Source organism: Nicotiana tomentosiformis, chromosome 1 (genome assembly GCF_000390325.3).
Source record: "Nicotiana tomentosiformis chromosome 1, ASM39032v3, whole genome shotgun sequence".
Lineage (NCBI taxonomy): Eukaryota > Viridiplantae > Streptophyta > Magnoliopsida > Solanales > Solanaceae > Nicotiana > Nicotiana tomentosiformis.
The window spans coordinates 116,194,870-116,215,047 of record NC_090812.1 but is presented as its reverse complement, the minus strand read 5'-3'; the positions used below and the strand labels follow the sequence as shown (position 1 = coordinate 116,215,047).

At 34.2% G+C, this 20,178-nt stretch overlaps 1 protein-coding gene across 2 annotated transcripts; it reads left to right on the top strand.

Moving 5' to 3' along the window:
- The first annotated feature begins 13,575 nt into the window (after nucleotides 1–13,575).
- LOC104119156 (cytochrome P450 98A2-like) lies at nucleotides 13,576–19,046 on the top strand. Of its 2 annotated transcripts, none has more exons than XM_009630585.4 (3): nucleotides 13,576–14,097; nucleotides 17,395–17,792; nucleotides 18,234–19,046. In XM_009630585.4, exons 1-3 carry the CDS (start codon nucleotides 13,611–13,613, stop codon nucleotides 18,876–18,878), a joined length of 1,530 nt encoding a protein of 509 aa, XP_009628880.1. In that variant the 5' UTR covers nucleotides 13,576–13,610; the 3' UTR covers nucleotides 18,879–19,046. The 2 variants fall into 2 exon arrangements, with proteins under 2 accessions (XP_009628880.1, XP_018634133.1); XM_018778617.3 differs by having other exon boundaries at nucleotides 13,578–14,097; nucleotides 17,404–17,792.
- The last annotated feature ends 1,132 nt before the right edge of the window (nucleotides 19,047–20,178 follow it).

Below are 20,178 nucleotides of genomic sequence, written 5' to 3'. Positions count from 1 at the left end.
ATACCACTGTTCACAATATCACCTTTTACAATACCAATGCCATCGTACTTTTAGCATGGTGTCCGATCACAACCCGATCGACTAGGCCGTCTCATCTGAGACATCATCCACAATCACAATTTCAATTATAATTTCCAGCACAATCACCACCATGTGTGCGGCATGGAATCCGATCACGACCCGATCGGCTAGGCCATCTCACCATAATGTCGTGTGGATTGACATCATCCTTTTCTATCAATCATCTCATCCCAATTAAGGGGAATAATTTTATCACATCAATCTCATCCCAAATTAGGGGAATAATCACAATCCACTCCTGCACCGGCACATGTAGTTTCGGGGTTATGTTATTTCAACCTACCCTTCTTCGGTGACTTATCGATACTCCCAAATACACTTTTGATTTGCATACAAAGTAAATAACAATAAAAATGCATTTACCTTATAACCTTCCACACCATTTATAGCCTTATTGGCATTTTCATCCACTTACAACATCATTATTTCATTAGCTCTCATGGCCATACATATGATTCTTCATTCATGGCACAATGGCCGAATTTCATATTCCACACTTTAATTTTTTTTCTTTCATGGATCACCATCATAAATATAAACAAATAGAATATTTCGGAAATCACAACTTTAGGTTCATTAGTAGTGAAGATTTTAAACACAATGGATTTCTTTCCAAAAAATGGAGTAAAATAATTGGCAATCGAAGCACAAGTTAAAATCATAAACAAGTAACACATCATTTATTATTGAAACACTTTTCCCCCAAAGGACAATACACATTTTTAACTCATGAATACATAAGAGCTCAAAACACGTTGGAAATACTTACAAAGCATAGCATTAGTTCAAACAACCCGATTTGGGCACGACTTGAGTACATAATATTTTAGGCAAACCTATTTTCAAAGTCAATTTGGAACAATTGAATCAAGGATCACTTATTAAACTTTCTCATATCACTTCATTTCATTGGCACCATTGGCACCAAGTGAAATTTTCATTCTTGGCACGGTGGCCGCAATTTATATCTCCAACTCACTTCTTTCACTTTCGAGCATCTTTATACATTATCAACAACAAGGAATTTCCAACCAAGACTTTAGGTACACATATGAGCAATTAAGGGTCTTAAGCATATCTAGTTTTTCTCTCATAATTTGGCATGATAACTTTCATTTGAAACACTACTCAAAGCAATAACATTTTAATACACATATCATTCTTGAATATATTTCCGAAGGATAACATAATGTGATAGGAACATTCTGAACACCTTTTGAATACATAATTCTCGACACTTTGCTTATTCGGGACAATCAAATTTATTGGAAAAAACTCGGAATATGGGAATAAGGAACTTGAGCCAACCATACTTGAAACTTAAGGGAACATCATGGAATTCAATTCTAAGAGAGTAGTTTAGCCAACATACCTCGCTTTGAATTTTCCTTAAATTACTACGACTTTCCAAAAATTCTAGCAATCCCAATCTATTTTGACACATAACAAAATTAAACTATAATTAGGAAGATATTCGAGGTTTCAGCTCATTTGAGCATTTTATCAAACATTAGGTGTGCAAATTTGACTACAAGGTTCTTCTACAAGATTTTTTTTATTTCACAACCCAATCTTTACTTATTTGAGCTTAACAATATTCCCACAAACCTTATTGGTACATGCATGTATAAATAATACTCTTACACCCATGAAGCATACTCTTAATCAACCATCTTCTACCCAAATACGAAATTGAAAACTAGGGTATGGAACCTTACCTCTTAGATGAAGAACTTGATGGATTTCTTATTGGATTTCAATGCTTGAGCAAGATTTGATGAACAAGGGCTTAGAAATTACTCATCTCACTCTAGGGCACTTTCCCCTCTCTAAAAACATCAGATTGTCCATCCAAAATGACCTTAAGATCGTTTTATAGGAACTAGGGTCAGGTTATGAAATTAGAAAAATGCACCCTCAAAAATCCGGATCGGGCTATAGACCAGGCTAGGCACGGTCTGTAGCGAGCTGCCGACCAGGCTTCGTGAGCTCTGTAGTGAGCTACGGACTAGGCTTCGTGAGATATGTAGTGAGCTACGGACCAGGCTTCGCGAGGGATATAGCACGGTCTAGCGCGCTACTGACCTGGATTCGCGAGGGCTATAGCACGGTCACATTCTTCCAGCCTTTGGGAATTTGAACATAACTTCTTGTAGGAGTGTACAAATGAAGAACGGTTTAAAGCGTTAGAAACTACTCTCAAAGGGATTTAATTTGATAGGTAGATCACCTCCTAGGTTGTTATAGTTGGGTATAAAAATTCTTTTGAAGTAGGATCTTGTGTGAATTGAGACATCTTTTCCACTTAATGTATCCAACTTGTTCCACACGAATTCTTTCCATTCACTAAACTCCTTAGTATGTTCCAAAACACCTTAAACATATATTTTTCGATTCAAAATAATATGGTTCTATCCCATGGTTCTCCTTTAATACTCGAACACGTTATTCCCAAATACCATTGGCGCACTTTAAAATCTTAAATCATTAGGAAACTTTTAACGGGGCCTTACAGACATAAAGAAAAATTGTTCTTGTAACAACAGTCTCACTACAACATTATATGCACTCCATAAGAAAGTGGTACCTATCGTGGCTAATGAACGGGAAAAAGGAAAAAAATCAAAAGCTGATATTTGAGATCATATGAGATTACAGGAGATGGAGTCCTCAGATATCGATGTCGATTATGTGTTTCTAATATGGCAGGGTTGCGCCAGTAGGTTATGGCAGAAGCTCGCTATTCTCGTTATTCTATTCATCCAGGAGAGACGAAGATGTATCATGATATAAGGGGAATATACTGGTGGGACGGAATGAAGAAGGATATAGCAGAGGTTGTTGCTCAGTGCCCTAATTGTCAGCAGGTTAAGACTGAGCATCAGAAATCCGGTGGATTATTGCAGGCTATAGAGATTCTGACTTGGAAATGGGAAGTGATTAATATGGATTTCATCATAGGCTTACCTCGTAACCAATGTAAATTCGATTCTATTTGGGCTATTGTTGATAGACTTACAAAATTAGCCCATTTTCTGCCTGCCAGGACTACGTATTTATTAGAGAATTATGCAAGGCTTTACATTAAAGAGATAGTATGACTTTATGGTGTCCCTATATATATTATCTCATATAGAGGAGCTCAATTTATAGCTAATTTCTGGAGGTCCTTCCAAAAAGGATTGGGGACTCGGGTAAGTCTTAGTACAGCATTTCATCCCCAGACAGACGGTCATGCTGAGCGTACTATTCAGATACTGGAGGATATGCTACGGACTTGTGTGATGGACTTCATGGGTAGCTGGGATGATCATCTACCACTTATTGAGTTCCCATATAATAATAGTTATCATTCCAGCATTCAAATGGCTTCATACGAAGCTCTGTACGGACGAAAGTGTAGGTCTCTTATCGTATGGTTCGAGATTGGTAAAACTAAGTTAGTAGGATGAGAGGTTATACAACAGGCAGTTGAGAAGATTAAGCTTATAAGGGAAAGGCTATTAGTAGCTCAGAGTTGTCAGAAGTCCTATGCATATAATCGACAACGAGACTTGGAGTTTCAGGTAGACGACTGGGTATTCCTAAATGTATCACCGATGAAAGGCGTTATGAGATTCGGTAAGAATGGAAAGCTTATCCCTCGGTACATTGGACCTTATAAGATTATATGCAGAGTAGGCCAAGTAGTATATGAGTTAGACTTGCCTTCCAACTTGGAGTCTATACATCCAGTATTTTATGTGTCTATGCTTTGTAAGTGTATTGGAGATCCCTCTAAAGTCACTCAAGTTGATGATGTTCAGGTTACAGAGCAGCTATCATATAAGGAAGCTCCTATTGCTATACTAGATAGACAAGTTTGGAGATTGAGAACTATGGATGTAGCTTCGGTCAAAGTACTTTGGAGAAATAATAATGTGGAGGAGATGACTTGGGAAGCTGAAGAAGAAATGAAGACTAGGTATCCTCACTGGTTTCTACTTCCAGAGGAGGATCAGACTGAGACATCACAGCCTTTAGGTACGTACATAATACTTGATTCTTATGTTAGTTATTGTTATTGGTCGTGTGAGTCCATTGGTGTTATTGATGATTGTGACCCTGTGTGGCTTTGTATGGTTGGGTTTTCTGTGTGACAGGTTGGTAGTACTACCGTTACAGAGGAGACTCTGCAAAACTTTCTATAGATTTCTTGGAGTTTAGCATTTGAGGACGAATGTTTCTAATGGGGGAAGATTGTTACACCTTGTGCGTCCCAAGGTGACGTAATGAATATGAGACATGTTAATCATGATTTAAATGAGTTTAAATTCATTATATGACTATATATGATGTTTGAATATGAAGTATAAAGTTTGGAAAAAATCGGATTAAAGTTGCCGAAAAACCGACTAAGGATTTGCCTTGTAACAGAGCTTTTTGAGCAATACATTTCGTGTGCTATATGGGGTTTTTTGGGACATATTATATACAAAATTGAAGGTCTTGGAATTTAATTTTCAACGCTCTTAACCTTTCATTCATACGACATTCGGATAAAAAGACATAAGCGTTTGAAGAAGGGCCAATGCGAGGGTGCCAAGTAGCACCTTTTTGACTTTTAAAAAAACGGGATATTTACATCCCTTATCTCGTCCCTTTCTCTATTTTTCCATATATCACGACCAAATAACATCTCTAACCTTATCCTTAATCTCTCTACAAGGGCTTGAAACAAGATTATCATCCCGGGCATGAAATCAAGAAGCAATAACATTAAAACAATCCCTATGACGTAAGTATAGCTATATCGCCTCTCTTTTTCTTTGTAGTTTGAGTTTTGAAATGTATTTAATAGTAAAACAAATGCCTACTTTTTGTATTTAAGCTTTTAAATATAAAGGAAGGTTGATAAATGCATTTCCTAATAGTTAGAACTCACGGGGCGGTGATCGGAAGTCGTGAGTTCGAGTTATTTGACTTGTAGTGGACTGTTTTGTGGGCTGTTTCGTGTTTCTTTTGGTCTATCTATTTTGCTACTGTTTAACGGAGTTTTGGAGGAGAAATTGTTTGGAGAAACACCACATAATGGCAAAATGGTGGATTAGTCGTTCTTTGTAATATTTTCGGGGTGTTTTTATCGCTACTATAGTTGTCGTTTTGGGTATGAAGTGATTAGGGTGTGTTGGTCTGTTGTAAGCTATATATAACATGGATCTCGACTTGAATCCAATGTATGAGGTAATTATATATTGTTATTTCATGTTCTTAAGGTTATCTTGATGTTGATTAAGTTAAATGGATGGACTAGCCATGAACTAGTGAATAAAGTTGCTAATTGAGGATAGTTGGAGTTGTGGATTATTTTTTTTGTTATAAATATATGGTATAAGGATGGAATCATTGATGAATGACTTCATTATCTTGTTAATGATACTGTTAAGTTAAGAAGTCTATAAGGGGTGATACGGGGTATACGAGTTTCAATCAGAGCTAGCCGCTCGTCGTGAAGTAGTTGTGACTTGTTGTTGTTATATGGTGTCTTGTTATTGATAATTATGTATTGCTAGATTGATCTGGTCATTGTTGTTGGTATATGATGTTGGAGGAGGCTCTTGTTACAGGGGAGATGCTGCCCAAATTTACATAAACAAGCTACTAGTTTAAGTTGCGGACTTAGCCTTTACTAAACACTGATTTTGAATCTCTTTATGGTATGGTAGATTGAATTGAGTTGTTTGAAGAATTGCTTGGAAGGCATTAATGACTCAATGGAATTAAGGTATGTTAAGGCTATCCATTCTATTCTTTTGGCATGATCCATATGATACAAACGAAACGTGCAAACGCGGAACTTTCATAAATGACTCTATTCATAGAAGTACTAGGGGTGCCTATGTTCTTGATTCCCCATATGTCCTATTATTATATCTTCTATTCATGGGTATCAAAAAAATACGTAAGTTGCTAAAGTTTATCCGAAGGCATATTGATCTTATGACATTCCGAGAAATCTTACTTACTTACTTCATTATGCATTGCATTCATTATACATGTACATTGACCCATGACCAGATGAAATTATATACGCGTAATTATATGTATATGGGATATGGGGAAAGGTTATGGCTTTGTATACACACCACCACCTGATCAGCTGGTATGCGTTGATGATTTTGCCCGCAGTGGTTGAGATGATATGATGGGATGCCCTCAGAGGCTTGATGATGTTATGTACGCATATACCTATGCATGGTATGATGCTTATACGCACATGCATGACATTATAGATTTTTCATGATTCACAAAGCTATTCAGAATTATAGGTTGAGTTCTTTACTCCATGTTTCTTTCATGTCTTTTATATACTACTTGCATGCCTTACATACTTGGTAATTTATCTGTACTGACATCCCTTTTGCTTGGGGATGCTATGTTTTATGCCTGCATGTCCCGATAGATAGGTTGAGAGTTCTCCTAGTCGGCTATCAGCTCAACGGAAGGTGTTTGTGTACTCCACTTGCTCCGGAGTTGCCTATTTGGTTAGTATGATTTAAATATGTATTGATTGGTATGGTGGGGCCCTATCCCGACCTTTATGACATTTATGTACTCTTAGAGGCTTGTAGATAAATGTCATGTATATGGATACTTGTATGTCCTTATCGGCCTATGTTTTGAGTATACAAATGATCATGTCGGCCTTATAGGCCCGTATGTCACATGTATAAGTATCTATATGATGTTGGGTCGTCCTATGTCTCGTATTACCTTATGTTTTATTCCTGTTATCTCATGACGTCCCTTCTAGCCCACTTACCCATGACGGTATGATAAGAAAGATATGTTACATTGGTACTCGGTTGTGTAAGGCACCGGGTGCCCGTCACGGCCCTGCGGTTTGGGTCCTGACAAGTACCGAGAGAAAGGTTTCAAGAAGTACTCTGAGTTGATTTCTCTTCCCCTTGTGGCTGAACGAAATAATGACTTACTTATGAGAAATTACGAAAATCGACCCACTGGGTCTACACCATTGCCTAAAGTGGAGGAGGTGTATTCTCATTATGCTAAGCATGGAAAAGGTCATGGCCCTATTCGTGGCCGTGGCCAAGGAAGAAATTTTCCTAGTGTTAATCATTTCCCAAAGAAAAATAACTTCCAAAAGTGGAAAGGGAAAGATGAGAAGACAAACGCAAAGGGTTCAGAAACTGAATGCTATCATTGCGGTGGAAAAGGACATTGGGAAAATATTTGTCGCATATCAAAACATTTGGTTGAGCTTTATCAAGCATCTCTAAAGAATAAAGACATTGAAGTTAATTTTGTCTATGACAATGAATTTGACATCACCCACTTAGATGTGGCAGATTTCTTTTAGCACCCTGATGGAAAAATAAACCATTTGATGTGATGGATTCATGGTTAAAAATGATTGAGTAGTTTGATTTTTATTTTTGCCTATTCGTAGTAGCTAATGAATAAACATCATGTAGTTTTTATTGCGCTTAATAATACTACTTATATAGTTCTTAAAAATATATGTATTTCCGGAAAAATAAAATAAAGATTCAATATTTCACAAATCTCACAAACGAGGGGTAATATCTAATTAATTAGTATCCTAGTCTAAGTGATCTTTTAACGCTTTTGATTTTCCTTTCCGTTACTTTAATTCTCTTTAAGAAAAAGTTTACAAGCACCCTGGAACAACTTTTGTTTTTCATGTACATGGATAAAATATTAGGAATAAAGAAAAGAGAAGCAGCTAAGTTTCTTCTTTTCTTACACGGATCAATTGTTTTTCATGCAATGTGTAGGAAAATGTAAATAACTTATACATGTAAATAATTTTGTTGTAGTTGTATTAGTCATATGTGTAATGTACTTATAATTGTATTATTTTTGCTACGTAATTATTTGTATCATAATTAGAATTTGCTCGAAATTGCATTAAAAGGTCACTATTGAATCATTGGTTTAACCTTTTTTTTTCTCTGAAAATACTAATATTTATTTATATACTTCTTTTAGTATGTCAAACCATGGGAAGCAAATATGGATATCTTTCAAAGCAAACTTGGATCAAAGTTTAATTGTAAAAATATTTGCTTAATTGATTCATGTACGACACATACAATATTCAAAGAGAAGAAATATTTCTCTCATCTAAGTATGTGTAAGGCAGATGTTATAATAATTTCTGGTAGTAGTAATCTAATTGAAGGCTCCATAAGAGCTACTATAACCTTTCCTAATGGAACAATACTTATCATAGAGAATGCAATGTTCTCCTCCAAGTCCAAGGGGAACTTGTTGAGTTTTAAAGATATCCGTCGAAATGAATTTTATATTGAGACAATAGATGAGAATAATCTTGAATATCTCATCATTACCAAGAATGTCTCTGGACAGTCAAGGGTTATTGAGAAGTTCCCGTCTTTATCTTGTGGCTTGTATTGGACAAGAATTAGTACAATTGAGGCACATTCTATCGCAAACCAAAAGGTTATTGATTCCAATACTTTTATACTTTGGCATGATCGATTGGGACATCCTGGATCAATTATGATGCGACGAATTATAGAAAATTCAAATGGGCAGACATTAAAGAGTTTAAAGATTCTTTTAAATAATGAATTTTCTTGCACTTCTTGTTATCAAGGCAAGTTAATTATTAGACCATCACCAACAAAGGTTGGTATTGAGTCCCCTACGTTCTTGGAACGTATACAAAGGGATATTTGTGAACCTATTCACCCATCTAGTGGGTCATTTAGATATTTTATGGTCTTAATAGATACATCTTCTAGATGGTCTCATGTGTGCCTATTGTCATCTCGCAACCTGGCGTTTGCAAAATTAATGGGACAAATAATTCGATTACGGGCACAATTTCTCGATAATCCAATTAAGTCTATTTGACTTGATAATACTGCTGAGTTTTCATCCCAAGCATTTAATGATTATTTCTAATCAATTAGGATAAAAGTGGAATATCCTGTAGCTCATGTTCACACTCAAAATGCTCTTGGAGAGTCTTTGATTAAATGTCTGCAATTGATAGTAAGACTGTTACTTATGAAAACAAAATTACCCACTTCTGTTTGGGGTCAAATTATCATATATATTCCCCGTTGTAATTAGTTTTGGGTCATGAACCGAAAATATATCCCATTTAAGAATTTTTAGGTGCGCAGTATATGTGACTGTAGCACAGCCATATCGCACCAAGATGGGTGCCCAAAGAAGGCTAGGAATATATGTTGGGTTTGAATCGCCCTCCATTATTCGCTACCTAAAAACATTAATGGGAGATTTGTTCATTGCTCGATTTGCATACTGTCGATTCAGTGAGGCATTTTTCCCAAAATTAGGAGGAGAAATTGATGAAATCAAATGGAAAATTTCATGAAAAAATCCATCAATGTCTCATCTTGATCCACGTGCCTCTATTTGTGAAAAAGAGGTGCAAAAGATTATTCATTTGTAGAAAATAGCAAATCAAATGCCAGACGCATTTACGGATCTGAAAAAGATAACGAAATCACATATCCCTGCAGAGAATGTCCCAATCCATATTGATATCCCTGTTGCTAATGAGTCAAAAGCACGCCTAAAGCGTGGCGAGCCATTGGGTTCTAAGGATCGAAATCGTAGAAAAAGAAAAATAAATGATCAAGATGACACTACGAATGAGTCTCATAAAGAAACCCATGATTTAACCAATCATGAGATTCATGAGGAAATCAATGAGACTGAGACTCAAGAAAATAAGGAACCTATCAATAAACCCAATCTATATTGAGACAGATTTGAATCGATTGAATATAATGGTAGATTATGTATTTACATACAATGTTGCATCTAGCATTATGCAAGATAATGAGGATCTTGAACCTCAATTTATTGGAGAATATCGACAAAGACGTGATTGGCCAAAATGACAAGAAGAAATCCAATCTGAGTTGGAATCACTTGCGAAACGTGAAGTTTTTGGGTCTGTAGTCCAAACACCTAATGGTGTTAAACCTGTTGGCTATAAATGTGTCTTTGTACGTAAAAGGAATGAGAAAAATGAGGTACAAAGATATAAGGCACGCCTTGTTGCACAAGGATTTTCACAAAGGCCTGGTGTCGATTATGAAGAGACGTATTCTCCTGTTATGGATGCTATAACATTCCGTTATCTCATTAGTTTTGCTGTCCATGAAACGCTTGACATGCATTTAATGGATGTGGTTACCGCCTACCTTTACAGCTCACTTGATAATGAGATATACATGAAAATTTTTGAGGGATTTAAAATGCCTGACGCACATAATTCAAAGTCCCAGGAAATGTTTTCAAGCAATCAGGAAGAATGTGGTATAACTGCCTTAATGAGTATTTATTAAATGAAGGTTATATAAATAATGTCATTTGTCCATGTGTTTTTATAAAGAAAACAACATTGGAATTTGTTGTACTTGTTGTATATGTTGATGACATAAACCTTATTGGAACTCCTACAGAACTCCAAAAGGCAATTGATTATTTAAAGAAGGAAATCGAGATGAAAGATCTCGAAAAGACAAAATTATGTCTTGGTTTGCAAATTGAACATTTGTCAAATGAGACTTTTGTTCTTCAATCTGCCTACATAGAAAAGGTATTGAAATGGTTTTACATGGATGGAGCACATCCATTAAGTACTTCAATGATTGTTCGATCACTTGATGTGAATAATGACCCGTTCTGACCTCAAGAAAAGAATGAAGAACTTCTTGGTCCTGAAATACCATATCTTAGTGCAATTGGTGCACTAATATATCCTGCTAACACTACAAGGCCTGACATAACTTTTTTAGTTAATGTCTTAGAAAGGTATAGCTCTGCTCCTACAAGGAGACATTGGAATAGAATTAAACACATATTGCGGTATCTAAAAAGGACTACCGATATGGGCTTATTTTATGGCAATGATTGCAGTCCTGATCTTGTTGGTTATGCTGATGCTGGGTATTTATCTAACCCACACAAGGCTCGATCTCAAATAGGCTATGTGTTTACATATGGAGGAACTGCAATATCTTAGCGATCGACTAAGCAATCAATCGTGGCTACTTCATCTAATCATGCTGAGATAATTCCTATTCATGAAGCAAGTCGAGAATGTGTATGGTTGAGGTCTATAATACACCTTATTCGAGACAAATATGGTTTGAAGTCTGATAAACTACCCACAATTTTGTATGAAGACAATGCAGCATGCATAGCCCAATTAAAGGGAGGATTCATAAAAGGAGATAGGACAAAGCACATTTCACCAAAGTTATTTTTCACACATGATCTTCAAAAGAATGGTGATATCAATGTGCAACAGATCCGTTCAAGTGATAATATGGCTGATTTGTTCATCAAATCTCTACCGACGTTAACCTTCAAGAAACTAGTGTACAAGATTGAGATGCGGAGGCTCAAGAATGTGAATTTATGCTCTTATCAGGGGGAGTTAATACACGGTGTATTCTTTTTCACTTATAAGATTTTGTCTCACTGGGTTTTTCTTGCAAGTTTTTAATGAGGCAGCAAGCAATGCGTATTACATGATATGTGTACTCCTTTTCCTTCACTAAGATTTTTTCTTTCATAAGGTTTTTTCCTATCAAGGTTTTAACGAGGACATTATCTATGGATATTCAAGGGAGAGTGTTATAAAATCTTGAATTATGGTGGATGTCCATAACCACCAAAGTGTTTAATGACATATTTATGTAGTGACCATTCCACTCAATAGTGGCTATTTCTCTCAATAATGGTCATTCCACTAAATAGTGTTCATTCCACTCACTATTTTACAATAGTGATTCTTCACTTTTCATGCTTATAAATGTCTTGTAATAGATAGGAAAGAACACACAATTTGAGAAAGAAATAAAATCTCTTCCTTCTCTATCTCCATTTCTTGTTCATGTTTTACTAAATTCTTTTTATTTCATAACAACAACTATCTTATCTATTTATGTATGCGACACATCCTCTAGCAAACAAAAAGAAAAAAAGAAACCTATCCTACTCTCTTTATCAGATACATCCTAACTTATATGGTACTATCAATAATAAAATACAAGGTTCTACACTACAAAAAATGGTGTGTTTTTTTTTTTAAATTTCATTTGATAAGATGTTTACGAAAAAAAAAAAGGGGGAGTATGCCATCCACCAAATCGATGATTGTTATTTGGGATAACAACCGGAGATTAATTGGCATAGTGGTCAATTTGAACGTACTTGGTACTTGGTAGCAAGTTATAAATATGGTCAGCTCTTAGATTTTACCTTTTTTTTTTTTCTTTCCATAGACCTTAAATTTTACAAATTAAAGAAATGAGTTAGTTTCTTTAAAAGATCATTGTTTAAATGCAAAAATAACCAGGAAACAATCATTAGTGATACCACTATTAGAGTCGGTGACATAGTAAATTAAAGTAGGATCATCCTCAATCATAATCAAACAAATCAATGCAACAAACGGATCCACCGAACCACACATCAAAGTTGAAAAGTTGAAAACATGGTCACTGATAAATACCTCCAAGTTGTTTCATAAAAAGAAAAACATCAAAAAAAAAAAATATATATATATATATATGATAAGACATTTTCGGGGATTTACAGTCATACCCTATATTTGTGTCACCTTTTAAACTGTACCTTATTTTAAAAATTATTAATTTGGTAGCCAGCTGACCAAAAATCCGTAATAATATAACAATCACACCCCTGGCAAAAGATATAAAACCTGCATCACGCATTAATTGCGTGAGATCTCCTCTTCTCCTCTCACCTTGAAGCCAAAACTTCGTGCTAATGTAGCATGAAGTTATTTCACGTTGAAACTAAAACTTCATACTAATATAGCATGAAGTTGTTTCATATTTAAGCTAAAACTTCATGCTAATGCATGCTGAAATTATTTATCCTACGGCCTATAGTTTTGTCAAGAGTTTTATCCGAAACTTCATTCTAAATATGCTGAAGTTATTTAGTTCATTTGCTAAAATTTCAGACTAAACATGCTTAAAATTTTTTAGTTCATTTGCTAAAACTTTACACTAAACATGCTTAAGTTATTTAGTTCATTTGCTAAAATTTCAGACTAAATATGCTTAAGTTATTTAGTTCATTTGTTAAAATTTCAGAGTAAACATGCTTAAGTTTTTGTCTTGCCGTATGTAATTTTCTAATGAGTTTTTGTTAATGCATGCTAAAGTTATTTAGTTCATTTGCTAAAATTTCATACCAAAATATGTTGAGATTTTGCCCTGAAGTCTACAGTTTTGCCAATAGTCTTTTATTAAAGAAGTACAAAATCATCTTTTTAAAATATTTTTAATAAAAAAATGAGTACGAATACAAACGAACAAATAAAACGGGTATAAGTTAACGGGGCCGACCAAATAGGGGCACCATAAAATTTTGACTGACTTTTTTTCCTTACATAGAACGCCAACAAATGGTATTAAAAGGGACCATGGGCTTCCTGCGCTACACACACCTTTCAAAATATGGCTCTTCCCTTGGCACTTGCCGTGACAGTTTTTCTTATCTTTCTTGCTTACAATCTGTACCGCCGGCTGAAAGCCAAGCTGCCGCCCGGTCCACGGCCATGGCCCATCATCGGAAATCTCTTCGACATAAAGCCGTTGAGGTTCCAGTGCTTCGCCGACTGGTCCCAAATATATGGTCCCATCTTCTCATTCTACCTGGGCTCACAGCTGAATGTGGTTGTGAATAATGCACAACTTGCTAAGGATGTTCTCAAAGATAATGACCAAAGTTTGGCTGATAGATTTAGGACTAAACCAATTGCAAATGTGAGCAGAAATGGGAGTGATTTGATTTGGGCTGATTATGGTCATCATTACGTGAAAGTTAGAAAACTCTGCAACCTTGAGCTTTTTACTCCTAAGAGACTTGAAGCTCTTAGACCTATTAGAGAAGATGAAGTCACTGCCATGATCCACAACATCTTTACAGACTCCACAAAGCCAGGTACGCTTTTCACTTTTCCCCCCTTTTGTTTTAATGCCCATACTTGTGCGTAATAACTTCATTTCACTAAGATTACTTCTTGTCTGGAAATTCATAACCGAGAGTTGGTTGGACGATTTAGCATCTTGATCATTTCATAACCCATAGTCGATGAGCATGCATTTTGTTTTAGAGTAATTCATTATTAGTTTTGGAAAACAACACTGCGATTTAAGAGTGTTAAAAAGAGGGGCGGAATCAGGATTTGATGGTAGTGGTATCACTCTAACATAAAGTTGCTTCTAATTGTATAGTATAAGATTATAAGTACATAATTATTTGAAACCGACAGAAAAAAATAATTAAAAATATGATTAATATTAGCATTATCAAAAAAGACTTCTACACACAAGCGATAATGAACTACTAATAATATTCATCATTATCAAAATAATTCTAGTCACAAGATATCATTGTGCTCGATAATTTTTCATATGTTGAAAATGATGAATAATAGCATCATTGCTTACGGTTTGAAAAGCTTTTCGCTTTTCTGTTTTTCACTTTTAAAATACCCGATTGTTTTTTCTTTGGGCCACAAAAATTATTAAGAGCCAAAAAATATTAAAAGAGAGATATTCTTTTCTTTTTCAATTTTTCTAGCTTTAATCAAATCTTAGTTCTTACTTTTTCTCTTCTATGTGCCACAATGAGACAAATAAATGAAAAAGAAAACGTAAAAGAAAAGAACAAAAGGAAATGTCAGCAATGGAAAGAATAAGTTTAGATTTGGAAATTAAAGAAAGGAAAATTGATGCATTGTGGGAAAGTAACGGAATTCAGCGTAGCTGGTAAAAAATTTACCAACATAAAAAGAGGCTAAATTTTCAAACTAAAACTGGTTAGTGTAAGAAACGAACTCAACCACCTCCAAACATCGCAAGCCTTCTGCCACTGATCCAAAGCACCCAGGGATCCTTTTGTTACTGGGTGTTGATTAGTAAGCTTTACATATTTTCTATATAACCACCCGAGCTCACATTGGAGTTAATGGGTGCTTGAGCACTATAAATTGAAACTTAGATCCGCCCATGATTAAAACATAGATCGAAAATGTGTTGTTTTTCAGGAGTAATCTTTTGTAAGTATTACCTACTCCCGTTCACTTTAAATAATTTTTTAGTATTTATTTTTTATGGTTCACAATATTGACTTCTTTCCAAAGTTATCTGTGAATAATTTGTTATATTTTCAATGAGTAAATGGACGTTAATACGATCAATTTTATCAATTTAATATGAAGTGGACCGGAGTAAATATTCTAAAAAGATTCTTCGTCCTTATTAGAAAAAGTCAACATACGTGGTGGGAACAAGATGCTAAATCGTACTTCGCCACCGCTGATATAAATTCTGTATTATTTAATGGTATATAGGTCTAGAATCATCAAGTGCAATTTGAAATAGAGAAATTCACCTTTAATTTGTTAGCCACATAAGTTTTCCAAACATGATTTCATAGCAAATTTTACATTTCACAATCAAAGGGTTAAGTTCTCTTCTTAGAAAAAGCAAAGAAAATAACAAACTACCTAGAACCTATACAGATGAAAATAAATTAAAGTTAGAGAACAAGATGAGTTAACAAGTGCTTTTGGGAAAGGCTTAGCTGATGTCCGCCACCCATGTGCTTGTATTTTTAAAGAACTTGTTGTATATAGTATATAGCCTCATTTACAATTTTAAAACAGTAAGAATCCAAAAATAATTACTGTCATTTATCATCTTATATTAAATCTCGTGATTTATTGTTATCTTGAGTTGTCGAAAAAACAGTGTAATTACTTTTTGAAAAGGAATCCAAATTAAATGATTTAGAGAATATTTGCATATATAATTAAATAAGAGTTTAACTTTTATATGTGGAAATTTTTTTCTCAAAAGTACCTACTTTTATGTTACTTAAAAATATTTTTTAAAATTAATTAGTTAAACAAAAATTATTTCTCACTAAAAATATTTTTTAAAAAAATACTTTTAAGAAGAATAATTTTTAAAATAAGTTAGATTTTAGAATTGACTATTAATCATAGAAACCGATGAGAATGTGACAAAAATGGACCCCACAGCACAAGATTCTTTTAGCGACAAAAGTGTACTCCTTACAAAACCTGATTGGGTTTGAAGATTGGGGCATGGGCGGCAGGCAGCCTCTTTGAGCGTGTAGCAATCCCTTATTCCTAGAACATTCCTTTTTCCAAATCGTCTTATTAAATCGATTGATCTTGATACGGAGTTTTGGAAAAACAAAGTTGGCACCTAAAGAATTAGGGTAGTACTTTTTAGAACATTTACAACTTGTTTGGATCCTGATATGTTAACATATTATTAATATTGTATCATATTATTATATTAAATATAATATTTGTTTCGATTGTTATTTAAATTTTATTATATCGTATCGTTAAATTCATTATTATGTAATAACGAAAAATGTCAATTTATGGAACGATAGATTTGGTGTGGTGGTGTCGTTTCCTTTCTTTTTTCTCTCATTTTGCCCTTCTTTATTATTAAATAATTATATTTTATCATTTATCTTACTTTTTTATATAATAATTCTGCTCTGTATCCTATTTTTTCTTAGTAATGGTGTAAGTTTATTTTTCATATTGTTGGTGCGTGACATTACGAAACGATGACAAATGATACAATCTATCCAAATATTGTATTAACCAAATAATATAATATAATACAATACGATGCACTATAAAACTACATGTAATAACAATCAAGATGTTAAAGTTGGCACACATCCGTGATACAAATTAAAAAGTAAAAAAAAAGGAAAATATGACTTAATTATGTTTTCTAAACAATTGGAGATCAAGTAGACCATGTTCAATTTTGAAGTGTGGTTAATTATTAGTTTTTCTCACGAGGAGAATAATCGATTGTCATTACTATTTTTGTTTGGTTAAACACAATATCACTTCATAGGCACTGCCACACTGAAGCTGGAAAGTTTGTACATATATAATGGCAAGTTTGATTTTCTAAAAAAGGTTTCATAACTCGCTTCCCTTTGAGTTTTAGTTGCATAATAAAAATCAATTAATTAAACTATATTAACAATGTAGTTTAATCAATAGTGGAGTAACAAGTTACTTTCCTACCTTGTTTTCGATTGTCAATCTACACTAACTAGAGTACAATTTTTTTAGCTAGCCCTTAAATAGCCTAATAGTGTAGAAAGATTTTTACACTGTCAATATATTACACTATAACTGATATAAGTTCACGTTCTTAAAATATGAAGGCAATGTAGGTAAAAGCTTGATAATGAGGAGCTACTTGGGATCAGTAGCATTCAACAACATAACAAGGCTAACATTTGGGAAGAGGTTTATGAACTCACAAGGTAAGGTTGATGCGCAAGGCCAAGAACTGAAAGACATAGTTTCCAATGGGATGAAGATTGGAGGAAAACTCAACCTAGGGGAGTTTGTTCCATGGCTACGTTGGGCTTTCAAGGATGACAACGAAGCTCTCAAGGCTCAAGATAGTCGTTTGGATAGGTTTACTAGGGTTATTATGGAAGAACACACTATTGCAAGGAAACAAACTGGTGAAACCAAACAACACTTTGTCGATGCTTTGCTCACTCTTCAGAAAGAATATGATCTTAGCGATGACACCGTTATTGGCCTCCTTTGGGTAAGTCATGATTAACATTCTTTCCCTCCCATTTCAAGGTTTCAGTATTTGGTTGAGTTTGTTAATTTTCTTGGCAGGCACAATGTTTTGTTTATTACTGCTGTTAGATACTCGGGTTACGCCTAACAAATTTTAAAATTGAAAATTGACTCCTCCTACAGGAGTTAATGGTAATTTGGTATTATCATTAAATGTTTATAATAATAGAAATAATATATATATATACTTAATGCATGAGTAGGTTTTTAAATGAAGAACCAATAAAGTAAAGAAGAAAGAATATAAGCGTATAATAAATTAATGAAAGTGAAATAATTGGATGAGTTAGGTGTTAGAAGTGGAAAACAGCACAATCTTTTTCGCTTTTGGTCATTAGCGTGTCTTCATGATCAGAAGAAAAGTTTTGACTAAAATTAATTTGTTATGAATCAATTATTGTAGGATATGGTAACAGCAGGGATGGATACAGTTGCTATAACAGTTGAATGGGCTATGGCAGAAGTAGTGAAGAACCCAAGGGTTCAACAAAAGGTCCAAGAGGAGCTAGACCGGATTATTGGGTCGGACCGTATCTTAACCGAACCGGATATATCCAAACTGTCCTACCTACAAAGTGTAGCCAAGGAATCACTAAGGTTGCACCCTCCAACTCCACTAATGCTTCCACACATGGCTGGTGCCAGTGTCAAAGTTGGTGGTTACAACATTCCTAAAGGTTCAATTGTACACGTAAATGTTTGGGCACTTGGACGTGATCCAAAGGTGTGGAAGGATCCTTTGCAATTCAGACCCGAAAGGTTCATAGAGGAGGATGTTGACATGAAGGGTCATGATTTTCGACTGTTACCTTTTGGTGCTGGTAGGCGTATTTGTCCTGGTACGAATCTTGCCATCAATTTGGTCACCTCTATGTTAGCTCACTTATTGCACCATTTTAAATGGTCTCCACCTGCTGGAGTCAAGCTTGAGGACATTGACATGTTGGAGAGCCCTGGAACTGTCACTTACATGCTAACGCCTCTACAAGCTGTGCCTACTCCTAGATTGTCTGCACACTTGTATCAACGTCTTCCTATTTTTATATAACATCTTTGATCCTAGTCTCATGTTACACTCACCTTTTCTTTTGCTTTTTTGTTGTTGTAGTAATTTGACAGACTTCGAACTTAATCAATTTACTGCTTCGACTATGAATGAAATTGTGACCTATATATTTTTCTGGAATAAATATAATTGTCGTTCCAAAAGTACAAATGTGAGATTTCAATATATTGTCCTATTCTCAAACGTCTTCCGTTTGTGTATGCATATATACCCACGGATCGTGATTTTCATTGTTGTATATGATGAGATTACTATTTATCGTGCATTTAAACGTAGTATATATATTCTATCACTTCTCATGATTAAAAGTTTGAGGGGATATTGTTGGGATATATGTTATTAACTATGTATTTAGATATAGTATTTATTATAAAATAATATTTAATTATTACTTTCTTTGTTCCACAATAAGTGATTTTTTTGGTTGTTTTCACACAGATTAAGAAATTTACCTTTTAAAGTTAATTAACAATAAAATTGGTCATATTAACCATTACTATCTCTTCATATAAATACTCCAACACTATTTACTCCAAGGGGAGTGTAGGAAAAAAATAATTAATTCATTCTTGAAATCTGAAAAAATCACTTATTTTGGACCACAAAGAAAAGACTAATAAATTAATTATTGTGGACTGGAGGAAGTAAAATTTAATAAATTGTTGCATTAAATAGATCAGTGATTCGTCTGTGTGTTAATTTTCTTATATAATGGAGTAGATAATTTGGTGTATGGAGTAAAGTTTATACACACAAAAATAAATTATTAGTTCTTATAAGTTATGAAGTTTAAGTTCACAATTTAAGATGGAGCTTGGATATGCCATGTAGTACATGATTAAATATAACTTATTTTAATTATGACAATGGTGTAATTTCAACTTCTTGCGATGATATATTATGACTGCATTAAAATGACTAAATAGAAATAAGTATTTAATACTAACTATCTTAAACAAATTATCTAGTTCATTTAATGTATTAATATTTTTTGGATCAATATGCCTAATAGATTATAGATTGGATGATGGCAATATATAATTGTGAAGTAATAATTAGTTGATATAATTCATGTTTTAGTTTACATTTAGAAAACTTATAATTTTTCACGTGTAAACCAGGTCGGTAAATTTCATTTATGAAACCTGAAGTAAGTCAAGCTTAAGTCTAAAGGAATTTATAATTAAGAAATTAAATTTTCAGTAAGTTAATTAAAATGATTGGTATCTATACTCTTAATAAGGGGAGTTAAACAAGATTTTAATGAAATAACTCGAAATTC

Excerpts from the sequence above, each read along its gene's own strand:
- LOC104119156 (XM_009630585.4), top strand. The coding sequence starts at position 13,611 with ATGGCTCTTCCCTTGGCACTTGCCGTGACAGTTTTTCTTATCTTTCTT. Across the intron at positions 14,098-17,394 it reads TACAGACTCCACAAAGCCAG|GCAATGTAGGTAAAAGCTTG; the intron begins GTACGCTTTTCA and ends TAAAATATGAAG. Across the intron at positions 17,793-18,233 it reads CCGTTATTGGCCTCCTTTGG|GATATGGTAACAGCAGGGAT; the intron begins GTAAGTCATGAT and ends CAATTATTGTAG.